General features: G+C 41.7%; 2 protein-coding genes across 5 annotated transcripts; one reads left to right on the top strand and one right to left on the bottom strand.

Moving 5' to 3' along the window:
• Positions 1 to 574: 574 nt before the first annotated feature.
• Positions 575 to 27640, bottom strand: LOC127656344 (interferon-inducible GTPase 5-like). 4 transcript variants are annotated; one of them, XM_052144629.1, is made up of 5 exons: positions 27604 to 27640; positions 18686 to 18812; positions 18087 to 18135; positions 17815 to 17866; positions 575 to 2349 (listed from the first exon to the last, which is right to left on the bottom strand). In XM_052144629.1, the coding sequence occupies exon 5, from the start codon at positions 2326 to 2328 to the stop codon at positions 1162 to 1164; it is 1167 nt and encodes a 388-aa protein (XP_052000589.1). In that variant the 5' UTR covers positions 2329 to 2349; positions 17815 to 17866; positions 18087 to 18135; positions 18686 to 18812; positions 27604 to 27640; the 3' UTR covers positions 575 to 1161. The 4 variants fall into 4 exon arrangements, with proteins under 4 accessions (XP_052000589.1, XP_052000587.1, XP_052000588.1 ...); XM_052144627.1 differs by lacking the exon at positions 27604 to 27640 and adding an exon at positions 19022 to 19303; XM_052144628.1 differs by lacking the exon at positions 18087 to 18135 and having other exon boundaries at positions 576 to 2349.
• On the top strand, positions 10695 to 13153 carry LOC127656345 (uncharacterized). The gene is made up of 2 exons (XM_052144631.1): positions 10695 to 12258; positions 12847 to 13153. Exon 1 carries the CDS (start codon positions 10917 to 10919, stop codon positions 12063 to 12065), a length of 1149 nt encoding a protein of 382 aa, XP_052000591.1. The 5' UTR covers positions 10695 to 10916; the 3' UTR covers positions 12066 to 12258; positions 12847 to 13153.
• Positions 27641 to 27977: the final 337 nt, after the last annotated feature.

The raw sequence follows: 27977 nt of genomic DNA, 5'->3' as shown, positions 1-27977 counted from the left end.
TAAGTACATAAAACATTTGCCTTACTCCAGATTTTCAATGAAACAGCAAAATGTCTAAAATAATTAAATGTTAATAATAATAATAATAATAATGAATTTGTAATATTCATACAGCAGGTAAGACATGTTGTTTTGTTTGTTTAATTAAATGTTGGTCAGGGGCTGTATGAGTGTTACACTTTAACATAGTATTTAGACAAAAAACATTTAGATTAAAAAAAATCAGGCAGTATGTGCTGTTTTTGGGTTATGCACTATCACATGGAAACATGTTGTCATGGGTAACAGCACACAAATAAATACTTTGACAACATACCAAGTGTCCGTTATAAGAATTGGGCTATATTACTGTGACACCTCAATATCTTAGACACACCTTACATTTCAATCAGTTGCTTCATACATTATACAGTAAATGTGATCATAAAACTGACAAAATGTCAGCTCATGAACAAAAGGTTTGGGCTTTCAAGTCTGTATGATTCATTTTGAGTCACTCCTGTGCTTAATCTTGACTGTTGCTTTTGGTAAAACAAAGCAGGGATGTGCTTTTTATTTTTGTTTTTAAAATGTAATATTTCTTTCTAACAAAGGTTTCTCATGCTCACACCCATGTTTACCAAGTCACCAAGTTTAATATAATTAACCATATTATAAAACAAAAACATTTAAATACATTTATATCATAAATTAAAATGCATTTGTTAATACATAGAAAGAATATACAGTAGTATCCTGTCCCTTAGCCTGCAGTCATTGTATTTATTTTAAAACAACTTAAACATTCGGTGATATTATTACTCCAAGGATTGTACAATAAAATAATCAGACAGAAAATACAAACTACCACTAAGGCTAATTATCCAGAGGACAGTAAAGTTGTCATATTACCAAGTCTCTTGTTTTTAATATTCTATATATTATTTATTCAATTTAATTTACCATGCACTATACAGATATATAAAGAACACTACTGGACATTATTTAATATAGCTTTCTCTTTCCAACCATTTTTCTTCATTAAGTAGATTTGTTGTCTCACCAATGCAAATTCCTCATATGTGCAAATATATGCCATATAAACTCAGACAATAAACTCAGTTTTGATGAGCTAATTCTTGGTTTTGGTAATCATCTCTTTGCTGTACCAACTTGCTTTTATTAATCCAAACCTGCCACATGGAGAACTTCTTTCATATCATCTATCATTTCATTTAGACCTCCGCTTAAAGCTTTGTATGCACTTGTGAAGCCAACTGCAGCACCATGAAGCCCTTCCACAAGACGTTTACTGTCAAGCAGCTCATCTAAGCTTTTTAATGGTTTTGCTTTAGATGTACAAGATGGAACACTCAGTTTGCTTGCAACAGCTAACGCAAAAGGAGACTTTATCGCTGATTTCAGCTGTGAGACAGGCTTGTTTACTCTCTCTGACAGTTTGATGAGTGAATTCTCACTCAATCCCAAAGTGTAATGGCAGCTTATAAGGAAGGCCACCAGTACTGCCTTGTCAATAGCCACTGACACAAAAGGGACTGGGATATAGGTAGCAACACCTGAGGCCAATGCTGCAAGCCAAATAAACTTCTCCATAGACTCCTTTTTCTTCTCTAGCATGGCCAGAGAGCACACAGGCAAAGACTGAACCAGAGCAAATCTCTTATGCTCTGAAAGGTCTAACTCTAAGGTATCTACCAGGTTTTGGAAGTCATACATTCCCAAGTCATAAGAGGATATCAGAAACACCTTGGGATTTCCAACGTCCTTCAAGTTTCTCTGGCAGTCCTCTCTAATTGCGCAAAGCACCTGCTGCTCATTGAAATTTCTGTTCTTTGCTGATGAGTGAATGTCATTATCAATCTTGGTCCGAACAAAATAAAAATGCTTCTGCTTTTTTTTTATCTCTTTGGCCAGAAGAACATCATTTTCCTTGAAACGCACTGATGAAATTATAATAAATAAATCGTAAGTCTCAAATTTGACATCTTTGAGGTATTTGTTTGCATTGAGATTTGGCATACCGATCCCTGGCAGGTCCCATAGTCTCACATTTGACTTTGTGGGATGGGTGTACATGGTAACCGCCATTGTTGTTTCAGTTATTCCAGTTGGTGCAGATTTTTCATCATCATCATTCAGACCTCGAAAAGCATTAACAAAGGCAGACTTTCCTGCTCCTGTTTCCCCAGTAACCGCAATATTTACGGTCACATTGTCAAGAGTTTCAAGTTGTTCTTTAGCCTTTGCAACAGCTTCAATTGGGTCAAGTTCTCCCAGTCTCTGCAAAGCTCCAGAGAAATCCATCTCAGCAAAAGAATCTTCTGTCATTATGCCTGATTAAATTTTTCACTGCAAAAGACATATATAAAACCTTTGAGAAGGTATAAATCATCACACTCCTTAAGTAAAAGGATCAAGTACAGTTCATGATGACTTCTTTAATTGGTCTTGAATTTTAGTTAGGTGTGTTCAGGAAAAATCTTGGAAGTATAGTTGTATAATATAGTATATACAAATATTTATCACAAAAAGCAACAAAAATATAAAACAACATTTTTTATTTTAAAAGGCATCTGACATTATGGTTATTTGCAATAGTTAACATTATTATGTGAGATTGAGATAAAATTCTGGATTTCTTAATAATGAAAATGAATACAAATGCTAGAATCAAAACAACAAAATAAAACATTTTAAGTCATCAAATGTGTTTGTATACAGTCAGATACTTAACATGACATAACTCCAATGTACACAATCTAAAAAAGCTAGGAGTTACTGAACATTGGGTCCAGTCAAGCTTCTTTCCTGATTTCTCAAGCAGTAGTGTTGTCACGATACTAGAATTTCTAACTTCGATACGATACCTTGAAAAATATCGATATTCGATACCATTTTCGATACCACAGAGAAAAAAACTGCCACAATATTAAGAGGGTAGAACTGTCTAGAACATGACAATGAGGTATATTTTACATGAACAAAATGTCCTGAGGTATTGCACTTGTTCAAAAGCCCTCTCAGATTGCCATACATTCAAAAACCAATAAAGTGCAAGTAAATAAAAAGTGCAATCTTTTGTATTTCCAAGTCAAATCAAATCCAATCTCAATGTCAACAAAAGGGGGTTGGGGCTGACTAGCTTTCATAAGGTCTCTTGCTCTCTCCTCTCTGCCGTGCACGCGCTATGTATGTTGTGTGCGCGCTATCTATGTTATGCGTGCAGTATGTTCTGTCTCGCATGTGCGCTATAGATTCCGGGAGATTTTAACTAAATTGCGGGCATCAGCGAGAAGCTATCAATATGCGGGAGACTCCCGGAACTTCCGGGACACTTCGGATGTCTGGCTTCATATCAAAAATATTTCCAGATAGCACTCCTGCTGTGTTCTTTATCAAACAAAACTGGTCGCGGGGGCGCCGCATGCACTCGCCATCTTTACATTCACTTCACTTTTGTTATTTAACCAGAGCGAATGAGAGGAGTGCGAGTGTGTGTGGTGTTTGTCAACGCGCCTTTGGAGAGAAGTGAAAGTGACAGCTCGGCTAGTATCGATACTTAGGGAAATTAGTATTGGTACCGTTCAGATATTTCAGTATCGATATTTATCGAAATATCGATATTTTTGACAACACTATCAAGCAGTATTTGCTAGTAAATGTAATCCTTCTCTGAAGAGGTAAAGAGTAGTGGCAAAGGACAATCCAGCAGCATCAAAACTGCCCACACCTGGAAAGAGACTTGCAAGATATTCAAGGGTGGCAAGTGCTGTGAGTGATGCAGAGACTGTTACTCTGGCAATTGTTTTGTCTTGGATGGCAGCGGAAATCTTTGATTTGCACAGATATTTCTGCAATGGATTGTTTACTTTTCCTGAAAGCCTTGTCAGTGATCCATTATCCAAGCCGAATGCATATTAGCACCTTGTGAAGAAAAGAAAACAATCCCTGCATCACATGTTGCTGATAGGCCTGGCACAGGGACCAATGCTATACCAACAGAGGCAAGAGCTGCAGCCCAGATCAATCCTTTAAAGAATTTGACCTTCTTCTCGAGAGATTCAGCAGAGCACACTGGCCAAGTTTGTAGAAGAGCAGATCTTCTCTTTCCAGAAGCTCTTCTTCCACTGTTTTGAAACTTTTCAAAAACATATTTCACAAAAAGTAAAATGCTGATATCAAGAAAACGTCTCGGCTACTGTTGTAATCTCCGTTCCCTGATGGAGGGAATCAGATGTTGTGTCGATGTAGTGACACTAGGGGTCGCTCTTGAGAACCTCTTGAAGGGTGAGGGTCAAAAATCCCTTGTCTCTTCAGATATATCAATACATATATATATCCTTTTATATCAATATCTATCTATATTCTGTTGCTTAACTTCTTTACTAAAATGATGAATTAACTATATGCATGATCACATAATCAATTCTATTTTCTTATGCATAACTGAAATATACTTTGAATCTTATGTGTGTTGGAATGTTAACTAGTGTCTTTTAAGGAACATTCCAGAGTCTTTCTCTCTGTCCTGCCCGTAGTCTGAAGGTCCTTTGGGGATAAGCTTAGCTGTAATGAGAGGGGGCAGGGAGAATGTTAAACATATGTTCTGTGTTTGATCGTTACTTTTCTATGATTAAGTATATGGTTTAAAGTCCTATGTAATAACACCTGAATAGTAGAAGTGTGATTTTCTATTATTATTTCTTTAGGGAAGAAACGCATGTTATTTCAACCCTCTCCTCTGCCCGAGGAGTGAATATTTTATCTCTCTGTTTTGGTTTAAATGGCCTGATAATGTGTGCTCTAGCTGTCTTGTGCCCAGAGAAGGACTGTCGTTCGTCAGTGTTTTGTGTGTGCGTTTGACCTTCTACCTAGGTTTTGAACCAGGGATGCACACCAGGCCGACTCGAAGACGCCCCGCGACCATCTGCGAGGTCACTTCAGACGTAAATCTCGGGCGCGGACGACAAGTGCGCTGATTAATGTTGATAGGCCATTTAACTATCTATATGTTGTGACTTTATGTTCTTTTAGCCAATCAGGAGTAAAATAATGGAATGTACGTCCTTGCAAATGGTATAATTGATGTAAGATTTTGTGTAAGGTACGAGTTAGCTTTCGATCTCCTCGTGAGACTTTGCCGCTGGCTCTACCAATTTCACTGCAAACTATTCTTCAGTAAATTTTGGATTCTTTAAATTGCACTCCTCGACTCCTGGTCTTCTTTCTCCATATCTGGTCCGGGCAATAACTGTTATACCCCTAACAGTTTGGTGGAGGATGCGGGCAATCACTCCGTGGTGACATCTCTGGCAAATCAGCAAACAAGGTAGGAAGCTTTTATTAATTGTTAGGGCTGTCTGACTGGAAGAGATTTTGAAGGGGAGCGGGAGAGCTTCACTCCGACGAGGCGAGTGAAGAGTTATTTAATTATACTATTGAAAGTATAAGAAGTCGCTGAGAGAGCTGTTAAGGGTTAAAACAGCAAACAGCGCAAGTGAAGCGTGCTCTGTGGGGGGCCCAGGTGGGCATTGGTGTAGCACCACCCCGGCAGAGTGCGTCCCTGGACGGGAGGTCCAGTGGCACCGTAAACCTGCTCAATCTTTTCCACCTCAGATAGGGGTACCCCAAGCTTAGTGAATCAGGCAGTTAGGGATTCAGATATTAGGTATAAAATAAAATAAAATACAATAGGGATTGTTTTGCCAGGGATGCATCAGGAGCGGTCCCAAGTAAATAAATAAATTATGACCCGAATTGGTATGGATCAGTGTATGTGACCAGGATGTTTGTGAAGAATACTTTGTGGTGTATTGTGTAGAAATCCAGTATTGTTGCTGCTCTAGTTAATTTATCCGCGTAAAATATTTGCTGCTAAAATCTTTTCGGTAGTGATTTTCAACTGTGACCAAGAAAAATGTCTGATAAAGGGAATTTTCTGAGTAGTTCTGACCAAAACGAGGAGGGCACACGCTGTAAACAGCTCTGCTCTGACGAGCTCAAATCAAAGAAATGTGCACAGCACATTAAGAAAATGGTCAGTCAGGGGTTTGATTCTGATTGGAACGTCATGCAGCAGATTGACTGGCTGCAGAACAAAAAAGACGCTGATAGGGCCAAATATCTATCCGTGTTTGCCTATTCATGGACTTGTAAACTGGGTGGTATACCTTTAAGCCATGAAGAGGCAATTCCAAATATGATGGACGGATGGTCTAGTTTGATTGCCCAGCGTGATAGAGTGGCAAAAATTATTGGGCAGGAAGTCGGCTGTGATCTGTGTAGTTTGAGTAAGGGTTTTGAGGCTGTTTGTGAGAAGGCAGAAAATGCTGTGAAAAATGAGGCATGTTGTTGAACAGTGCCATTGACATCAGATATTGGGAGGATTTGCTTCGTTGGTGCTCTGTAAGCTGGAGCCGTTTGCAAACACGTGATGATGATGTTAATGTGGGTAAAGTATCTGCTGCGTCAGTTGAAGTGGAAATGAGTCCCCGCAATAACATAACCTGCTATAATTGTGACGAGAGAGGTCATACCTCTAGAGATTGTACCAAACCTGTTGCCAGATGCAGAAATTGTAACAGAGAGGGCTACATTGCTAGACATTGTCGTAGTGGTAAACAAAAAAAAAACAAAAAAATCACAGAAATGAGAAAAAGGAAGGTCCTAAAAATGATGTTTCTGTCAACAGTGATGCCCCGAAGCTTAACTCTCTGACTACAGCTGAGCTCAAAAAGCTGAGGCAGCTGATAGGGGACGAATAGGGGTCAGCGGCCTCCGGTTCATGTAATTATGCAGACACCCGCCCATTTATACATGCGTTGTTAGGAGGCCGGCAATGCCTTATTTTGATTGACACGGGCGCGACTGTATCAATTACAGATCTCGATCTTGAGATCACTTCTGAAACTTTGTATATAGAAGGTCTAAATGGCACAAATGTATATTATAAATCTGTTCCTATCCCTCTAACCATTTCTAACTCTGAAAAAGTCTATTGGACTGAATTTTGGGTAGGGGGAAAATACTGTAGGGACTCTAATCGGTGTTGACATTCTGAAAGAACTCGAAGCTGATGTTTTGCTTTCTCAAGATAAGCTAGTGCTTGGCTGCAATGAAACAATTCGCTTATCTCAGAGTGGCCCCCACCATGAGCAGAGATGTGCAGTGGCTGAACCTGCTAGTCTAACTGAAACTCGCCCTGAGTGGAAGTTTATAATTTCCAAATTTCCTGATGTATGGGCAAAAGATAAATATGATAATGGTTTAGCACAGATTCAGCCACTGAGCATCCCAGGTCCTTTGCATGAAGCCAGAAGACAATATCCTTTGAAAAATTAGGCTTGAGATGGAGCTGACACTGTTGTAGATGAACTATGCAAACGGGGGATTGTGATTCCCTGCTCCTCTCCCACTAACTCTCCCATGTGGCCTGTCAAAAAGCCGGATGGGAGCTGGCGTTTGACCATTGATTACACTTCTCTGAATTCAGTGTCTGAGAAAATGCACCCTCTGGTGGCCAACCCCGCAACTATCCTACACGAGATAGGATCTGAACATTGTCTTTTTACTGCTTTAGACATTTCTAACGGTTTTTGGACTTGTCCCCTAGCCAAGGAGGATCAAGGCAGATTTGCTTTCACCAGCAGGGGTCGCCAATGGACATGGAGTCGTTTGCCACAAGGTTTCTGCAACTCACCCACACTGTTTCATCAGGTACTAGCATCCTTCATCGATCCGGTAAGAAAACAAATTGAATATGACGGATCTGTTGTCCTACAATATGTGGATGACATTTTAATTGCTAGTCCAACCAAGTTCAAACATTTGATTGCTATACAGACTGTTTTGAATGCCCTCCAAAACGGGGGAGTCAAAGTGAACTTGAAGAAAGCACAGCTAGCACTGCCTGAAGTGACTTATTTGGGGCAAATTGTGGGTGTGCACGGCAGACGCATCACTCCTGAACGAGTTAAAGCTATCATTGAACTTCCAAAACCAAACACGGTTACTGGTCTAAGGCAAGTAATGGGTCTTTTGAATTATTGCCGCCAGTATGTTTCTGAATACACTGAACTTTCTAAACCACTCACAGAAGCGCTGAAAGGAGGAAAACCTGGATCGGAGCTGATCGACTGGACTGAGGAGATGGAGGAGGCGTTTGTGAGTATCAAAGAAACTCTTGCTTCCTCCCCAGCATTACATCATGCCGATGCCAGCAGGCCGTTCCATCTATGGACATGGGTGGGAACTCGATCCTATTCAGCGGCCCTGGGTCAAAGGGTTCCAGGAAGAAACTCCTATGGGATGGTAGGATATTATTCTGCCCCTATTCCTGTTTCAATGGCAGGACAGCATCCGTGCCTGTTGATATGCGACTGTGCAGAGTGGGCTGTAAAGGTTACAGAGGACATTGTGACTCATCAGAAGAAGAAGGAACTGCACACAACTGTGCCCGACTGATTGAGACGGACAGCCAGAGCCCTCTTCAATCTGAACCACTTTCTGATGCCATGAAGCTGTTCGTGGATGGTTCCAGCTTTCATGAACAGGGAAAACGCTTCACTGGCTGGGCTGTTGTAAATGAACATGGTGAAACTGTTGACTGTGGTTCTCTTTCAGGAGGAGGGGCTCAAGTGGCCGAGCTGGTCGCATTGACACGAGCATTGCAGTATGGCCAGGGGAAACGAGTCAATGTTTACACTGACAGCCGTTATGCATATGGTGCTGTTCATGACTTCGGCCCTGTGTGGAGACGCAGAGGATTTCTAACCACTGCCGGTCTGCCGATTTCTCATCAACAGCAGGTAAAAGAACTTATGAATGCCTGTGATCTTCCTGCAACAGGAGCAGTTATCAAAGTCACTGGACATGCAACGGACAAATCTCCTGAGGCCGCAGGAAACCGAGCTGCTGACACAGCTGCCAGAGAGGCTGCAACACAGACTGAGTCTTGCGTCCTGAAAAACTACATGCAATGATTTCCAAAACCTGGTGGTGGCCACGACTGAGGGCTTCTTGCAATGATTTTTATGGGTTGAGGCATTTCCACTGAGAAACTGCACCGCAGATGCAACCGCCAAGATTATGTTGAATGAAGTTTTCCCAAGATGGGGTTTGCCCTTACAAATTGATTCAGATCAGGGTACACATTTTACTGGGAAGGTGATGAAAAATGTCATGAAATTGATGGGGGTGAGGCAACACTTTCACATTCCATTTAGGCCCCAATCTAGCGGATCTATTGAATGCACTAATCGTACGCTTAAAACTTCATTGAGAAAGAGATTGTTGGAGTGGGGGAAAGGGTGGCATGCGGCTGTCCCAGCGATTTTGTTAAGCATGAGAGCCAGCCCTAACAAGACTACACAGCTCAGCCCTTTTGAGGTAATGACAGGTCGCTACATGCGGCTGCCCTGGGATGCCCCCTTGCAACATGAGGGACCATCCGGGCCTTTGAAAGACGCTTTACAAAATTATCTGAAAGCTTTGGATGACAGTCTGCGAGACACACGGGTTAGTGTTAGCACACGACAAGCAGATCGAGATAATGTTGAGCAAAAAGACATGCCTGCTTTGCCTGAAATAGGTGACAATGTGATGTTACAGCATGAGATAGTTTCCCCCTTAGGTCCGAAATTTGATAGGTGGTATTGACCACTAACACCTCTGTTCTACTGGACAGGGGGGTTTTGGGTACCGTATGGAGACATTGGTCACAGGTGAAACCACTTGAAAAGTGTAACAACTTACTACCTCGGGATCATTAAATGTCTGTCGTGTATGTTAAAATTCTAGAATTCTAGAACAAATGTTTTATCATTACAGATGGCTGAATCCGACGACATACTGAAGCTGCTAATTCTTCAAGAAGAAGTGCGTAGTGAGACGACTGAAAGTGAAACGAGCTTTCATCCGATTGGTACTTCCGCTCTCGTTGGTATTTTTAATTCTGATCGCTTTATCATTTTTGATGCGGATTCAAATTTCAATTTGGACAGGGAGATTCCATGCGTTTTCAACTCATTGGGATTGTGAGGAGATCGATAACCGTCCATCATGGGTACAATACCCATGTCTAAATTCAACTGAGGGTCTAAATTTAATTCCGACCATGTACCAAAAGGTAAATGATCGTTGTTATCGTCTGGACGGAAATGAGACAGTGACCTATTGGCTTGGTCACTCCCCAAATTATCCCGATACTACCCTCATTATGCAAAAAGGTCGGTGGATGAGGAGTGGAGGCGTTGACCTGTTTGAAGGAGATTTCAGTTCAATGAGCTGGATCCCTGACCACATAGCTCGTGAAAACATGAGTGCATGCTCTATACTGAATGGATATGGTTAATCGATATTTGTTAAAATCTAGAAAAGTTGAGAGTAGAGCAGAACGAAGGAGGCGTCAGGTAGCAGATGTGAATGACTCCCACATGATTTTAGGTGGAAAAGCAGTGAAACTTCCGTTATACCCAAGTGCTCCTGATCCTCGCCACATCATGTCATACTATTTTCCCAAAGCTACGAATGAACTTGGTTACAACAAAGTCGTTAAAGATGTAGCCCAAAGCTATATATACAGCAATATTGTGATTAGAGAAGAACCGGGGTCTGATGAGTATCAAACAGCAATAAATGATAAGGATTTGATGAGATGCGGAGTGTTAGTCACAACTAAATGCCACATGATCCGATGGGACACTAATAGGGCTTACGGTGCAGTCTGTGATAGGTTAGGACGGATAGATAAAACTGACAAGGACAAGTTCGATCTGAATGGCAGTAAAAATGGTTTGCCTGCTATTAATGCTTTGTCCCTCTCTTGGCCCAGGTACACTAGATTCGATGACCCTTGGAAGGAGACTGCACATGTTGAGCGTTGTTTAGGTAAAGAAATTCAACAGTGGTTTGTTAAGATGTTTCCTCCTGGAGATGTTGATAAATGTAGAGAACTTTCTGAGAAGCTCACCGGTGTGAAGATGATGGAGATACCCTGGGAGGTGTGTAATGCTTCTTTTGTTAAGTCAGGTTACACTTGGGCTAGTTTTTCTGATGTGTTGCACCAGTATGAGTTTGCTAGGAACCTTGCTAACAGAACTGTTTTCAACATGGATCACTTGCATGATTACCTTGAAGATAAATGTTATAATCCTACATCGATGGCTTATAATGTGACAGCATGGATGCACTTGCAAGTGTTTAAACTGAATATTGAAATGATGTACACTCGAGCAAAGACTAGTCTGGTACCTTTAAAGTATGAGGAGCTGTTGTGGGACAATTATAAATCATTTCAGGTGAGGATGTGGCCTCAGTTGTCCGCTGTAGCTATTGGAGATGAGTGGTTTGACAGGGCAAAACAATTTAGACAATTTCTGAGTCCAATTCCTTCAGTACAGGAAATCAGAGATCTAGAGTCTAAGACTCCATCAGAGGACTGTGCTAAACACAGGTTGACACACCCCATGGGTCCTGCATGGTGTCCAGTTGATAAGAGTAAGAAAGCTAACGAAGCAGAGCTGTCTCTTTGTGTTGCAGAGTTGAAGCAGGAGACTGAATACTTTCCTCGGTTGAAGGGGCAAACAGCTCGGCAGAAATTTATCACTGCATTTCTGGAACAGATAAAAACTAATGATCCATTTGCAGGTTATGAGTATTTGAATTCTGTATGGCTTAAATCTAAGGGCACTCCATGGTATACTGATTCGGAACCTCCGTCTGCTATAGCAGTAGCATTGGTTTTGGCTTTTTCGGTAGGAGCAATATTCACTGACATGACGGAAACAGTGGAGGAATATGTGGAGGAAGCTTGGGAGGAGTTTGTGGCTGCGTCAGAGGATTTGGTCATGGGAGCTGTTAAATATGTGTTATATGCTTTTGGAGCTCTTTTGGGAATGGGTGTCCTCTGTCTGTGTGTGTGGATGTGTGTTCGTTTCTGTTTTTCTTATGTATGCAGGTCTGCTTGCAGTAACTTGAACCCTTCCGAGGAGGAGAACCGACTGAGAAAACTGACGACACGCTTGGAAGAGAAACTTAAGAAGGATAACATTCAGGCCCTGTTGTGAGTGGAAGGTGGGAGAGCCTTTGCGTGGGGACTGGGAATTTTTAGTATCCAGCATGTCCGCAATGAGGCGAAGAGACAAATGTGACCCGTCAGGGAAGCATGCGTTACCACTCCACCTTCCGTAGTGACCTCACTTGGTAGACCAGACGTGGCGGTATTGGACCCCACATTGGTCTAAAACGGGGGACTGAAGGGTGAGGGTCGAAAATCCCTTGTCTCTTCAGATATATCAATACATATATATATCCTTTTATATCAATATCTATCTATATTCTGTTGCTTAACTTCTTTAATAAAATGATGAATTAACTATATGCATGATCACATAATCAATTCTATTTTCTTATGCATAACTGAAATATACTTTGAATCTTATGTGTGTTGGAATGTTAACTAGTGTCTTTTAAGGAACATTCCAGAGTCTTTCTCTCTGTCCTGCCCGTAGTCTGAAGGTCCTTTGGGGATAAGCTTAGCTGTGATGAGAGGGGGCAGGGAGAATGTTAAACATATGTTCTGTGTTTGATCGTTACTTTTCTATGATTAAGTATATGGTTTAAAGTCCTATGTAATAACACCTGAATAGTAGAAGTGTGATTTTCTATTATTATTTCTTTAGGGAATAAACGTATGTTATTTCAACCCTCTCCTCTGCCCGAGGAGTGAATATTTTATCTCTCTGTTTTGGTTTAAATGGCCTGATAATGTGTGCTCTAGCTGTCTTGTGCCCAGAGAAGGACTGTCGTTCATCAGTGTTTTGTGTGTGCGTTTGACCTTCTACCTAGGTTTTGAACCAGGGATGCACACCAGGCCGACTCGAAGACGCCCCGCGACCATCTGCGAGGTCACTTCAGACGTAAATCTCGGGCGCGGACGACAAGTGCGCTGATTAATGTTGATAGGCCATTTAACTATCTATATGTTGTGACTTTATGTTCTTTTAGCCAATCAGGAGTAAAATAATGGAATGTACGTCCTTGCAAATGGTATAATTGATGTAAGATTTTGTGTAAGGTACGAGTTAGCTTTCGATCTCCTCGTGAGACTTTGCCGCTGGCTCTACCAATTTCACTGCAAACTATTCTTCAGTAAATTTTGGATTCTTTAAATTGCACTCCTCGACGCCTGGTCTTCTTTCTCCATATCTGGTCCGGGTCATAACTGTTATACCCCTAACATTCTCAATCTTTGTGATAAGGCCAATGGGAATTGGAGAGTGGAATTTACATGCCACTCCCCTAAACATACGGGTATAAAAGGAGAAGGAATGCCCACTCTCATTCAGGTTTCGTGCTGAGGAGCCGAGACAAGGTCCCGGCCATTTCAGCAGCTAGTACAGCGTGGTGGTCTCATTCCCTGGCCATTATGCCAATGTAGTGACACTAGGGGTCCCTATAGAAAAACGGCACAACAGCTGAACTGTGCTACATGAACTGCCGATGCAGGGGCAAGCAAGCTGCTGTGTGCGTTATTGTAGGTGCATCAGACTGCATGTAACCTCCAACAACGCCCCAAAAAGACGTCATGTAGTTCCCCACATCCCAGAGGGGGGTGTGTGATGTAACTAGCATGGGAGCAGGCAGCACCAGCTGTGGCCTTTTCTCTTTATGTTTTCTCTATCACAGAGTATTCGATTCGGCTGGGGCCATCTAAGGCAATACTACGCATTGGGGAAGGTGTTCTTTTCCTATCCTATTCTTTCAGGGGGAGAAGACCCAGTGGACACCACATCCTGCCACAAAGGGGAGGTCAATATGTTGCAATACGACACATGGGCTTGCAGCGCTTGCAGGCTCAACACTTGATCCCTAAAAGAGGACATGGGAACCTTGGGCACATAGCCCGGTCAGGGTCTCAGGATTATATGAGTGTCTTCTGGACCAAACTCCAGACACTTTTCACTGACCGAGAACACTTGCAGGTTCCCGACCCTCTTGATGGAAGTGAGCGCGGTCAGGAGGGCGGCCTTTAATGAGACAGCCTTTAACTCGACTGACTCTAGGGGCTTGAACGGGGCTCTACCCATGGAGCAGGACCATGGAGAGGTCACATGAGGGAAAGAGGCGTGGCCTAGGAGGGTTCAGACTACTGGCGCCTCTCAGGAACCTGATCATCAGGTCATGCTTACCAAGGGACTTGCCTTCAACTGCATCATGGTGCGCTGCTATAGCAGCTACATACACCTTCAGGGTGGAGGCTTCTCCTGCAGGAAGGAAAGCACTGACCCAACAGAAAGAAGGTCCTTCCTCAGCAGAATTTGCCAGGTAGGTGCAGTCACGAGGAGCATGAGGTCCAAGAACAGAGTCTGTGTGGGCCAATACGGCGCCATAAGAGTGACTTGTTCCTCCCTGACCTTGGACAGGGTCTGTGCAAGTAGGCTTACTGTGAGGAACACGTATTTGTGCAGTCCCTGGGGCCAGCTGTGTGCCAGCGCTTCTGTGCCGAGAGGGGCTCCCATTATTGCATACCAGAGCGGGCAGTGGGAGGATTCCCAGGAAAGGAACAGGTCTACATGTGCTTTGCTAAATTGACTCGAAATCAGCTGGACTACCTGTGGGTGGAGTCTCCACTCTCCAGGTGTCGCCTGGTTTGACAGTACGTCCGCTGTGGCATTGAGGCTGCCCGAGATGCGAGTGGCCAGCAGCGACCTGACACCAGAGGAGGAGATGGCGGGCGATTTGCAACATGCAAGGAGAACGTATGCCACCTTGCCGATTTATATATTCTACTGTTGCTGTGTTGTCAGACCGGACCAACATGTGCTTGCCCCGGATCAATGGCAATAGCCATTTGATGTGCCAACACAGTCGTTGTCCTGTCCAGGAACCAGCAGCTGCGTGACTGTTGTGCCCCAGCCTGACTTGGAGGTGTCTGTGGTGACCACGACACTTCTGGACACTTGCTGTAGGGGAACGTCTGCCCGCAGAAATGACAGGTCTGTCCAAGGGATGAATAAGTGGTGGCAGAGGGGCGTAATAGCCACGTGACGTGTGCCCTCGTGTAAGGGCCTTTCCTCATCTCGGCTGGAGGGACAGCCTCTATCGCGCCCTTGTGAAGAAGGGTCATGATCTCCGCACGCAGGGTGGCGGCATTCTCGCCCTGCACCGAAGTCAAGCAGACGCCGCTGATCCAGGGGCGGGCACCTGGCGAACTGAATTGTGTAGCTGAGTCGGATGGTCCTGGCCAGCCACCGCGACGAGCAGGAAAGTGTTAGCCATGTGGGGTCGAGAACTAGGCTCGGGCTGTGGCGGAGCCACCTGTGCTTTCGCCGACGCAGGGGGACGCCCTTGTCGAGCAGACGGGGTACGGGATCTTGGGCAGCATTGGGGCAAGATGTGCTGTATAGCCTCCGTCTGCTTCTTCACCACCGAGAACTCAACAGTGTCGCCGAAAAGGCTGATCTGGGAGATGGGCGTATTGAGAAAGCAAACTTTGTCGCCGTCCCTCATCTCACCCAGATTCAGCCGCAGGTGGCACCAAGGTGGACATTGCCTGCCTGAGTGCTCCTGCCGTGACCTTTGTCACCAAGAGGGCGAGGTCGGTCACCGAGTGCATCTCCTGAAGCACATCGGGATCAGGACTACCCATGTGCAGCTCTTTCAGAGCCTTGGCCTGGTGCACTTGCAGGAGGGCCATGGCATGCAGGGTGGAAGCGGCCTGTCCAGCAGCACTGTAGACTTTGGTCACCAGAGATGACGTAGTCCTACAGGCCCTGGAGAAGAGTGCCGGACGATCCCGCCAGGTGGCTGCGTTTTGCGAGCACAGGCACACCGTGACCGCCTTATCCACCTGAGAGACCTCTGTGTACCCGTGGGCCGACCCCGCTGTGGAAGGTAGTGAGAGCGGACAAACCTGGAAGTCGGTTTCGGGCAGCAAAAGGTGCCCTCCACGACTTCGTCAGCTCATCGTGCTCTTCCGGGAAGAAAGGGACCGGTGGGGGGGATGTCGCCGTGAGCAGCACCCTGAACCCAGGAACCAATTATCTAGCCACGAGGGCGCAGGGGAGGATGGGGACTTCCAGTCCAACCCGATATTCGCAACGGCCCAGGCAAGCATAGCGGTCAGCTCTGCGTCAGCCTCAGACTGGGCGGGCAGACCTGAAGGCAGCAGCCCAGCCCAGTCCAGTCCTCAGCGTCTGACATCCCCAGTGCGCTCTCCGATGCAGCGATCGAGAACTCATCCTGCTCGCGAGCCCTGATAGAGACGTTCAGCTGGCCATGAGGTAAGCTGGTCTCATCTTGGATCTCAACGGGGGCAAATGAGCGTGCTGGGAAACGGGAGGTCTGCGGGGATTTACCTGGCGAGACCGTGCCCATTGAACTCCCCAAATCGTCTCCAGCGCCAGCCAGGCCGCCTTGTACCCATAGGTAGAAAGCCTAGAAAGGGGAGGTGGCTGGAGTGGCTTTCCCCCAGAAGAAGGAACGCCGCAACTGCAATGTTGCCATGGTCATATTCTCGCAATGAGAACATGAACCATCCACAAACGCTGCCTCAGTGTGATTGCTGCCCAGACACGTGAGGCAGCACTCGTGGCCATCGGAGGCGGAGCGATTACGACCACATCCAGGAATCCCACAAAGACGGAAAGGCATCTTTACAAAGACGTGTCTTTAAAAAGAAGTTCACTTCAATGTGTTTGCTCTTAAAGGAGGAAATATACTCTTTTAGCAGAAATATACTCTCTTAGTAGCACTGCTGAAGTGCCCAGGGTTGTAATGCGGTGTTTCCCAACCAAAGATTGAAAAGAGAGTGAAAGATTGTCAGGTGTGCTGTGAAAATTAGCAAATTCCACAAAATAAATAAAATGCATGAAAAATACACCTCCCGATTTTTACGTGTAAAAACTCGTAAAATCGCCCGTTACACTTTCTGCAACTCTTGTCATGTGGAAGGCAATGCGGTGCTTGATGCTGAGCTCAGCCTCAAGGCATGATGAGTTTGTTTCCCTGAAAAAAAATTATTTCTTGTATTTGTTTATTTTGTGGATTTTTGATAATTTTCCACATCACACATGACATTCTTTCAAGGCACACTAGTGTGCCACGGCACAGTGGTTGGAAACACTGATATAACAACTGGTCACATTCTGCTTTGGCTTCAGCCTTTTCTAGTGTGAACAGTGTGGTATATTTGGACAGTTTGTTTCTAATTTAAATATAACCATGCAGTCCTCAAAACACCAATTTCTCAGCACTGTACCTTTTTACAGCATTACTAAAAATGGTGGTATCAGTGAGCACCTAAAAATTTACTTTTAATAGTGAAAAATTGTATCCATAGTTCCAACTACTGACTCAGAGAGAATCAGAATGAGCTTTATTGCCAAGTATGCTTAAACATACAAGGAATTTGTCTAGGTGACAGAAGCTTCCAGTGCACAGCAATACAAAACAGCAACAAGACAGATAATATGATATAATAAAAAAAAATAAAATAAAAAAAATAATAATAAAATTGAATTTAACTTCTATAATCACCTCTCATCTGAGGGCTTTTCCAATCCAGGTATTTGATATTGATTTGATAATGAATTATTGTTATATCAGTTCAATTCATCAGTTATTTTCATTGTACATTGCAATGATAATAATTGTATTATAGTGGATTATTAAAGACATGACACTGAAGTAGCCACATGACTAAATTAAGATGTATAATTCAAATGATCAAACAGCCATAGTATAAGATGATTGTTACATGAAATTTGCTATTAAGCAAGATCTGCAAGAGCATGGTGGGTCTTTCATACTAACCTTGTGTGTGGAGAACTTTTTAACTTTTTCTTTTCTTGTATGTTCCTCTGCCCTGTCCAGGAAAAATAAAACCACAAATCAAAGAGACAGCAAGGTTAACTGGGGTCTATTTGACAAATTAAACTAAAATGGAAGTTGAGGGAGACAAGTAAACTAATGTTTTAGTGCTCCCACAATACATAAAATGAAATAGAAAAATAAATAAATAATATAGGCCTATTAATTAATAAACGCATGTGTATGTAGTTTAATTTAAAAATAATCCTACATACTTTTTCATTAGGAAACAGAAAGTTGGACATTGGTCCTGCCAGCATAAATCTATAAAACATATTATGACAAGAGCAATTTCATTAATTAAACCCTTAAATTGGCAGGAAATATTTATTTCAAAATGTTCCTTTTATTTTCAATTCTACAGTTTGTATCTCCAAAGAAAATATCATGTAAACAAATATGAAAATTTCATAACAATTTAGAGTGACAGAAAAACACCTCACTAGCATTTTCACATAGTAAAGTGGTGCTGTAGACTCACACCATCAACTCTTGTGAAAAATACTTTCTGTGCTCCCACACATAATCCATTTAGATCGACTCTTCTCGATAGCTTCAATACAACCCGACAGTTCAGAGACAAAACACGGAAGCGGCTAGCGCTGAAAAGGCTCGTCTGAATGTCTGACTAAGCTACATGAATAAATATCTAAAGTGACAAATCTTAAGATTATACATGTATACATGTATGTATTGATTAAGCAAAGCAGTGTAATTTTAAAAGAGGTTGGTAACTGCTCTTAATCATTGACATTATATTTAGGCTATTCAAATATTATTCAATAATGTAATTTTAAAAAAGGGTCAAAATTACCTTAATTTCTTGTTTCCGTCATTTACCGGATATCTACAGATCTTGATGAGTTTTTTTTTAGTTTCAAGTGAGGCTTGAGAAGATTGACTATACGACAATAACTTTGGTCAACATCCGTTGCAAGAATCTGAAAAACAGAAAAAAAATAATAGTAATTTAACACTTAAATAGTTGCTTGTTAAATTTTTATCTTTGCCAACAATCATAACTCAAACAGAACAGTCAGGAGTGCTCATATTTTCGCCTCGTAGCGACGTTTGAAATTGTTTTTCGATGACTTAATATATTTTGGTCTATTTTATCTAGTGATATTGTAGTGTTAAAACTTTAGCATACCTTGAACTATTTCGACCGTGCACTCGATTTCCGTAACTTGTGCAGTTCATATAGAGCATTTGATGTGAACTTGCTTTCCGTGAAGTCCACGACAGAGGAGGCCCTTTATGTCATAGACATCATCATATAGATAGACGCCCTATCGACCGCTTCTGCCTACTGGCGCGGACGAGCCGCGGCGCCGCCATCTTAGACCGGTCACCAGCTACACTCAGTGGAAGTACAGCTCGCTGCATCCTGCTGTGGACATTTTTTTATTTTTATTTTTATTCAACAATTGCAGTTTACAGGAACGTTCATCTCCATTATATAAATAATACATTGTGCAGTTTCCAACATTGCGGGTGTTTTAACATAAACAAAAACATAAACTTTGAGATTTAGTTGAAATGTAAAGTGCATTATAAATAACATTTATTATTATTATTATTATTATTATTATTATTATTATTATAAACAAAAGACTCACATCATCACATTTTGCCAGGGGAAGTACGGATTTACAAAAAGATATCAAATTGTTTACACACATTCACAGTTTTTGTTGCCTTTTGATTAAGAGAATACTTAAAGGGTAACTAAACACTAAACCAACTTTTTTTAGTTAATGATCTGTAAGCATGGGGCTTTATTAGTACTGGTCATTGATTCAAGGAATTTTTTTGACATGTGTATAAAGTGTTTTAATTCTACAATATATGGTGTAAAAACGTCTGAATGCTGCCCTCTTCAGGTTGAACGGTGGCTACTGCAGTTGAATTTTCCTATTGGCTGTTGCGGTACTTCGTGACGTAAGCGGTGACAGCTGACGTAAGCAGGTTCCAGCTCACCACGCCAGATTCATGTACATGTCGTCTTGCGACCATGTGAGGAATAATAATAACATAGAGTCTGACAGCAGCTGTCAATTAATCCGTCACTACGAGTCTCAGGTGCCCCCCCCGATGGGCGTGGCTTCTGACGTTACACTTGGATGTGGCCGGGTTGGATGTCCACCGAACTACTGAAAAACTCCCAGTTAAGCTGTCAGCTTTTCACAGGCAAGCACTTTTGGCTTGGAAGTTAATTTACAAGCATAATTTATTACATATGGAATAATTGTAATATTTTGTACAAACATAAGAGCATATTTTTGAAAACTTGGTTTGACAGGGGTATCCTTTTGGTGGGACAGTTGTTGAATTGTCAAGGGTATTTGATGACTTATGATGAATTCCTTTCATACTTCAATTTCCCTGTTTCACCTAAAGAATTTGCCTCTGTAATTGGTGCTATTTCTCCAGGTGTTGTCTCTTTATGTAGAGGCATTACATACTCTAAAAGTGTGCCTGTACTGCATCTAGCTGATACGTTTTGTGGTAAAGTTTGTTTTTCGACAAGCAAAAACAATAAGGTTATACGTTCACTTTTCCAGAAAGAACTAGTTAGTAAACCACATGCCATTTCCTATTGGTCAAGGTTTATTGGAACTAGGAATTGGAGTAAGATATGGCTGTTGCCTAATAAATAAATCATTACAAATAAGGTCAAGGAAATTTCATTTAAGATATTGCACAAATTTTACCCCGCTAAACATTTTCTATCCAAATTTAACAAAGATATAGATGTAAATTGCTCATTTTGTTTTTTGCAACCAGAAACTGTACCTCATATTTTTTGGCATTGTCAGTATACAAAGAGGTTATGGTGGGAAGTTTCTAAATTTATTAATGACAAATTGGATTGCAACTTCCTTTTGTTATATGAACATGTAATAATTGGTTTTGTCAAATATGAAAAAAGTATGGAAAATGTTAGCGTATATTATTAATTTGGTGATTATATTTGTTAAGTTCCATATTCATCTGTGTAAATTTAGCAATCAGAAACCTCTTTTTTTCTGTGGTATTGAAAGAATTAGAACATTATATGGTTTCTATTAAGGACAGTACAAACAAAAAAGCTGTTAAAACCATTCATTTATTGAATACATTTATGATTTTGTGAATTGTCAAAGCCTTTTAACGTCTGTTTGGTTTATTATACCGTTTTTTGTATCTTATATATTTTTGTATACTTGACCCTGGCCTTTTTATTTTTATTATTATTATTATTTATTTATTTATTTAATTTTATTTGTTCAAGTTTTGTAACTGTTGTTCAAGCAATAAATAAAAAAATAAAAAAATGTCCACCGAACTGATGGTCACGCGGAGTTTTTTTTTGCTGCAAAGGTCATTCATGTAGCTAAGGACACATGGTTCGGCGTATTTTAATATTCATAGTAGGCTTAACAGTAATATAATATTCTGATATAAGATATAAAGTGACCAGACGTCCAAAATCTAAATATGTGATGTAGGATATAAGGTATTTTATAAATCACACACTAAAAATATGATAAAAAATCAGAAACAGATAGTTGCAGTAAAGTAAGATATTTTAATAAGTTGAAGAAACTATTTATAATGATTTGTGACACACACACTCTCTCTCTCTCACACACACACTCTCACAAACAAACAAACAAGCGCACACACACAAACACGAACAGTCACAAACAGACACACTGTCTCTCTCTCACACACACACACTCTCTCACACACTCTCTCTCTCTCTCACACACAAACACACACACACAAACACTCTCTCTCTCTCACACACACACTCTCACTCTCACACACACACACACACACCTAGCTAACGTTAGCTGGCTACGATTTCAGTACAGTAATATCAAAGATCCTTGATCCTTCTCAATTATCTGGTAATATTATATTCACAAAATACAACCAATAGTACGGTAATGTTAAAACTTACTTGTGAAAAGTAATCCCACGGGCCCTATTTGCGATGGTCCGCCGATTAGAACAGGAAAATGCTCCACAGTGCTCTGGCATCTTAACTGCTGCCGCGCAACGAAACTAGGAGTACGACCGGTTTAAGATGGCGGCCGTATTTCTCAGTGCGCAGCGGCCAATAGGGCATCTAGTCTCTATATAATATCTATGCTTTTTGTCTCCTTTTAATTTTAGGTTTGTTTTTTTGTTTTGTTTCAGAAGGGTTGTCACGAGTTCCCCCTGGTGGTCGCTATACGTCCTCGAGTCTCGACTCGCATCCTAAAAGAAAGAGAAGGGTATTGCATAGATTAGCTTTAGGCGCTGCATGACAACTTGTCCCAGCGTGATACATCGCTGGTAAAATGCAGGAGCTTTTCATGGTGCTAAAGCAGCTATACAGCGGTGGGATACGTGCACACGTCGCTTCAGCCAGCACTGAAGAGGTCTCATGTGTAAGAGACCTAATGAAATGACAGATGCCACCACCATAAATCCCACTGCTTTCTGAAACAGTTTCAGGGGAAGTGTTCTCCCCAGTTTGAACTGAGACAGACACTGCAGAATGGATGAAGCAGTAAGTCTGTGCTGGCATAACAAAGCCTCTGATTGCGGCAGTAACAGCCAATCGTTGAGGTCGTTCAAGATGCGTATGCCGCTCAGTCTCAGAGGGGCGAGAACCGCATGAATGCACTTTGTGAATGTGCGAGCAGCCAGATACAGTCCAACGGGCAGTACTTTTTATTCATCCTGTGATGTCATACAATTTGTGTTTGAAAGTACCCATACTTCAGGTCTATCTACGCAAACCAATCGTGTGGGCACGATTGGGCACGATCCGTTTCTGAGTAATCATTCTTTATAAGTGCACAATTTAAATGTCTCAGATCCAGGATCGGCCTAAGTCCGCCGTCTTTCTTTACAACAAGAACATAACGGCTGTAAAACCCTTTTTGTGCTTGATAATTTGGCACAATCTATATTGCATTTTTCATGATGAGACTGTGTATTTTAGCTTGTAACACGGGTGTGTCTTCGGACGAAAATGTGGAAAACAGAACTCCGTTAAACGGGGTGGCCGGCATGCAAATTGGATTGTATTATCATGTTTGATCGTTTTTGCACCCATCCTGATATACCTGTTAGGGCTCGCCACGCATCCGCATAATGGGACAGAGTACATCACTGTAAGGTATGATGCAATGCTCAATATAGGGAAGCACACATATTATATGTGTGCTATGAAGAGAAAAAATGGGCTCTTTATTGAGAATGTGTGAGCATCTCGTGAATTTGCAACGAATGCAGTATTCTTTTTTGCACTTTATTTGAGTACAAGACACAGAAACAACATTTTGAACAATATTTTGAACAACGATATTCCTTTCCCGACAAACAATAGTGTTGAGATGGGAACAGTGTTTTGTGTCTCCAATCAAGCCTTTTTTGGAGCAGACCTGGAAGGAGCCATGGGCTCTGCTTTCTGTTTCAAAGGGTTGTGCCCATCAGAAGCGCTTTTGCTGTGTGTGCTGATATGCAGGTGCCGGTGAGGCAGCAGGTATGGAGCTTTTAGTCGGGTGCTGCCTCGACACAGAGCAAGGGTGAACAGGCTATGATTTACTCCGTTTGGGCATAAAGTGTCTCATAGCCTGTGACTGCTGCTAAATTGCGACATAACGCTAAGCAAACTTTTTCACAGAGCCGCCAAAGAGGCCGGCTGGAGACACTGGAGCATCCAAAAGAGTGGCTTTTTCCTTATCACTAATTTCTGTGAGGGTCAGCCATATATGTGGGGAGCTCTTTGGATCAAAGCTGTGCTCATCCATTTGCCTGAGGCTTGAAATTCCTGGAGCACCACCATTGTGTGGAGTGCTGATCCAGCTTGTTCTGCTGCTGAGTAAACTTTTCCCACCACCTTTGTCGACATGGTTTGGAAGAATGTTACTGTTACTCTCTGGGCAGAGGTGTGCCGCTACCTCCTCCTCCACAGGGGGTAATTGGACTGTTTTCTTCACCGTGAGCCACATTAAAGATGATGGCATCACTGCGCAAGCTTGCCATATAAGGTCGCATGCCAGGACTTGGATAGTTTGTTATGAACTTCGGGAAGAATTGGGCAGATTTGCGGGACGCTGCCGTTTGACATTGTCCGGACTGCTGAAACCATTCATCGAGGCGAATCTGTTCAGGTTCCGTGGAAGACCAATCAGAGTGAAGCTTTTCGACCGCCCTTGTAAGGATGCGGAGCATCTCCCTGTCAGTGGTTTGTGCACGTTCCTTGCCCTCTCTGGGGTGAGGGGTGGCAGCATCATCCACTGACCACACGCCTGATGCAGCTATCCCCAGCTTCATAACCGCTGCACAAGACGAGGCCGCCCACTCTTTCAGAACGCCGGAGCTCGTCTTGCACATAGCGTATCGGAAAACATGTGCTTTGAAGGGATTGAGGGGCTCGCGGGGCGTGTAAGGACCATCTCAAAGTCATCCTGCTCGACCTCGCAGCCCCACCGTGCCTCCTCGTGTGGATCCTCGGGTATCACAGAAGAGGCAGGTGGGAGGGTGCATGAGGCTGAATCATCCCTCAGAACGAGGGTGATTCATGAGCAAAGCGTCTTGAGACTCATGCTGTCGCAGTGAGGGCAGTCTGTCTCCATGAGAGCTGACACTGCGTGGCCCAGACTGTAAACGCAGCTCTCATGCTGCTCTGGCAGCGGGATGTGCCTCTCGCACAAGGAACATTTATGGAACGACATCTTTAAAAAGATGCTACCACATAAGTGACTCTTTTAGATATATAAATATGTAAATTAATATGTATTTATTTTTACATCACACAGTATACAATACATCAGTGTTGAATTCTCAGGGCCAGCAAAGCCTTCTCTGCTGGCCTAACATGACAAATAAATAAATATTTTTCATCCTTTCATTCTCAATCACCTTTTTGCCTATGTATTTTTAATCGCTTTCCACTCTTAATTAATCAACAAACAAATAGAGAAAAACTGAAAGTGTATCCAGTCAAAATGTATTCCTTGATGCTTACAAGCAAAGTGTGACAACTGTTTCACAAATGGCATGCCCGAAGCAGCACGTGAGTCTGAGCTCCACCCTGTCAGGCCTTCAGAAATTCTCTAGAATCCCTCAACAGTGCAAATGAATGAGCAACTAAAGTCAGAGTGTCTTATTTGTTCTTGATTTATTTGTTCTTGGTGGGTGTGATCTTTAGGATATGTCCCGGTCTAGGCCTTCTAGCTGGCCTTGAGTGATGCAATCACGCTTTAAGTAATGTTCGTAATTCATGAGCGAAAAGTGTTAAGATCAAGCTGTCTGACGAGTCGGCTGTCATCACTGCTAGTATCGCTGTTGAGAAAGAGATCCTTATGGATTTAAAAACATGAGATTTTCTGCATGACTGTGTGATTACTTCATTTAATAAACAGGAAAGGAGGGCTGATTTTCACTTCCAGCAAAATGGTAAGTGTTTTTTGCATTTTTATAGCAACATCAGGAGTGACTCATGCTCCTGACTTCAACATCAGAAGTCAGTCATGACTTGACTTGAGAGTCAAACCCCTGCTAAGCTAATGGGAGCATTGCAATTTTGTTTCCTTAAGTGTAAATTAGGCTGCTTGAGTATTCAGTGTCAAGTGTTGAAAAGTAGTGCTGCGTTCCATTTCAGAAAGTCGGATTTTACAACTTCCTACTAGGAAAAGTGCAGTGGAATGTATCTTGAAGTCAGAATTACAACTTGTATGCTTGTGCAGAAATTCTCAACTCCGATTTCACCGAGATGCAGGGGCATGATGTCACACAAACATGTTGAGACTCAAGGAGATATACAATAAGTTAGTGATAAACATTCACTTTATTAAGAAATATCGATAAATTAATTTTCCACATTACATGATATTAAAGCTTGTTTAACAAATGACTGCAGAAACAGGTGTATAAAACATTACAAAGCTGCTTTGAAATGATGTGTGTTGTGAAAAGCGCTATACAAATAAAAATGACTTGACTTGAGAGTCAAACCCCTGCTAAGCTAATGGGAGCATTGCAATTTTGCTTCCTTAAACGTCATCTTCCGAATATCGGGGAATGGAATGCATTTATGGTCAGAGATATTAAGTAGGAAAATCCCACATCCAACTTGAATGGAACTCAGCATAACCGTGTACCCTGATGAAATGAAATTTATTGCAATCAACATTTAAATCACAAATATTATTAGATAGATTTTTCCAGGTATTACAGACCCCCTTGGTAGATTCATATGAAAAATTATGATTTTTGAATGTCTGCTTGGGAGATGTTCATTTCACAAAACAGTCAATGCTGCAGTTAAAATTAGGCTTGTTTGAGCATTAAGTGTCGTTTCAAGTTTTGGCTTTTATGCGTGGACATGTTTTTAAAATGTAATTTGGTATTATTAGTTAGCTGTGACATAATATATGATGCCCAAAGGCATATGATGTCTTATTAATTGTGAAACTGTGTTTTCTTAATGGCATGAATCACACTGAAGGCCTAAACTCTAAATGCACGGCCCACCACTACAATACACAATATACAATTGCTTTGTAAGGATACACAAACCCTGCCGAAGTGCTGCGGGGAATCAAGATTTTGAGGCCCGTTCACCAGTGAATCATAAATCGAGGCGGTGTGATGTTCACCGGAACACTTCAGGGGAGTAGAAAGTTTTCCTGCAAAGATTCTGCCCGCTGACTCGTGAATATCGACAGCGAAGGTAGAGGGCTTCTAGACAAGAGATGAACGCTGTCTTGAAGGAAGAAATTCGGAGGAAATGGTGTTTGTGCACCTGTTTTTATAGTAAACAGTTTCGCGCCAAAAAATGCGGGGCTCAAAAACCATAGCCAATATTAGAATATTGCCGTTATTGTAGAGGTTTCAACTTGGTTGTGTATGAAGGTACTCCCTGTATGCATAACTATGCAATGCCAAGTTTACTGAGTCATAAGGGAATGAGCAGACTGACAATGGCAAGCGAAGAGCCTTACACTATCAGCTAATGTATACGATTGCAATGTTTTTATTGTTTTCAAATACCAGCTCATGTGGATTTTTTATAACTCTGTTAATGTTAGCTAGATGTATTAATGGCTTCCATGGCTGCAGTGCGCTGTGTTTTCCTGCTAACTTGTTTCAAATCTGGCAACCCGGGGTGTCGAAATACTATTGGGAAATGGGCGGTGGGCGGGATCAAACAGACGCCAAAACACAAACAGAAATTCTGGCCCAGTATGGACATTTCAAAGTAGAATATATTGGCTGTAGCATAGTTTTCGGAGAAGCCAGTATTTCATCTTAGCATGTTTCCTAAATCTCTGATAACATATTATGATAATTTTATGCTTTAGTACAGTAAATGTATTACATATTGCACCTTTAAATGTGCAGAGTTTAAATTCAGTTTTGAAACAGACACATTTATGTCATTCATTATTTACATGTAAATCATCACTTTCCATGTTCTTTTTAAATAAACTTATTATATAGTTTAGAGTTTCTAAGTTTAAATAAATATTTAACCCAGCTAGCAACATTTTTTTTCAATAAAACTGAATTACATTTGTAAACATCCACCACTAGATTTTTTTTTTAACCTGTACACCATATGTAGTTTCACCATGAGAGTCTTTCTAGAATGGCTTAATTATCTTTTTGTGTGTTATATCTATTTAAAACAAACAAACAAATGGTTAACTTTAGTTTTTGGCATTCATATAAAGATTAACTCACCTTCTCTTTGAACATATGGTTAGGAAACAGGTATCTTTGCAAGACAAAATTAAATGGAAGCATTTTGTGTTTATAAAAGGGGGTGTGGGTTAAGGGTGTGGTTAAGAACTATTACCTCAGATTATTTAAGGAGGCTAAAAATCTTGGTCAGTTAAAAGACCTGCTTTACAAGGAAACTCTACAAGAACATTCCCTGTATATCTAAGATCTATTGCATCTGTCACATGTTAGATTCCCACAGAAAATAATTTTGAGTCATACATTTCGTAAAAACAAATACAAAAGAAAACACAAATGTAGTCAATGGGCAATCGTTGTACGTTTAAAAATGTGAATGTTACATTAATATATATAAATATGTTCCAAACTAATAT

The sequence above is a fragment of the Xyrauchen texanus genome, chromosome 15 (genome assembly GCF_025860055.1).
Source record: "Xyrauchen texanus isolate HMW12.3.18 chromosome 15, RBS_HiC_50CHRs, whole genome shotgun sequence".
In the NCBI taxonomy this organism is placed as follows: Eukaryota; Metazoa; Chordata; class Actinopteri; order Cypriniformes; family Catostomidae; genus Xyrauchen; species Xyrauchen texanus.
The sequence above is the reverse complement of the archived record's forward strand: the minus strand, read 5'-3'. Positions and strand labels throughout refer to the sequence as shown.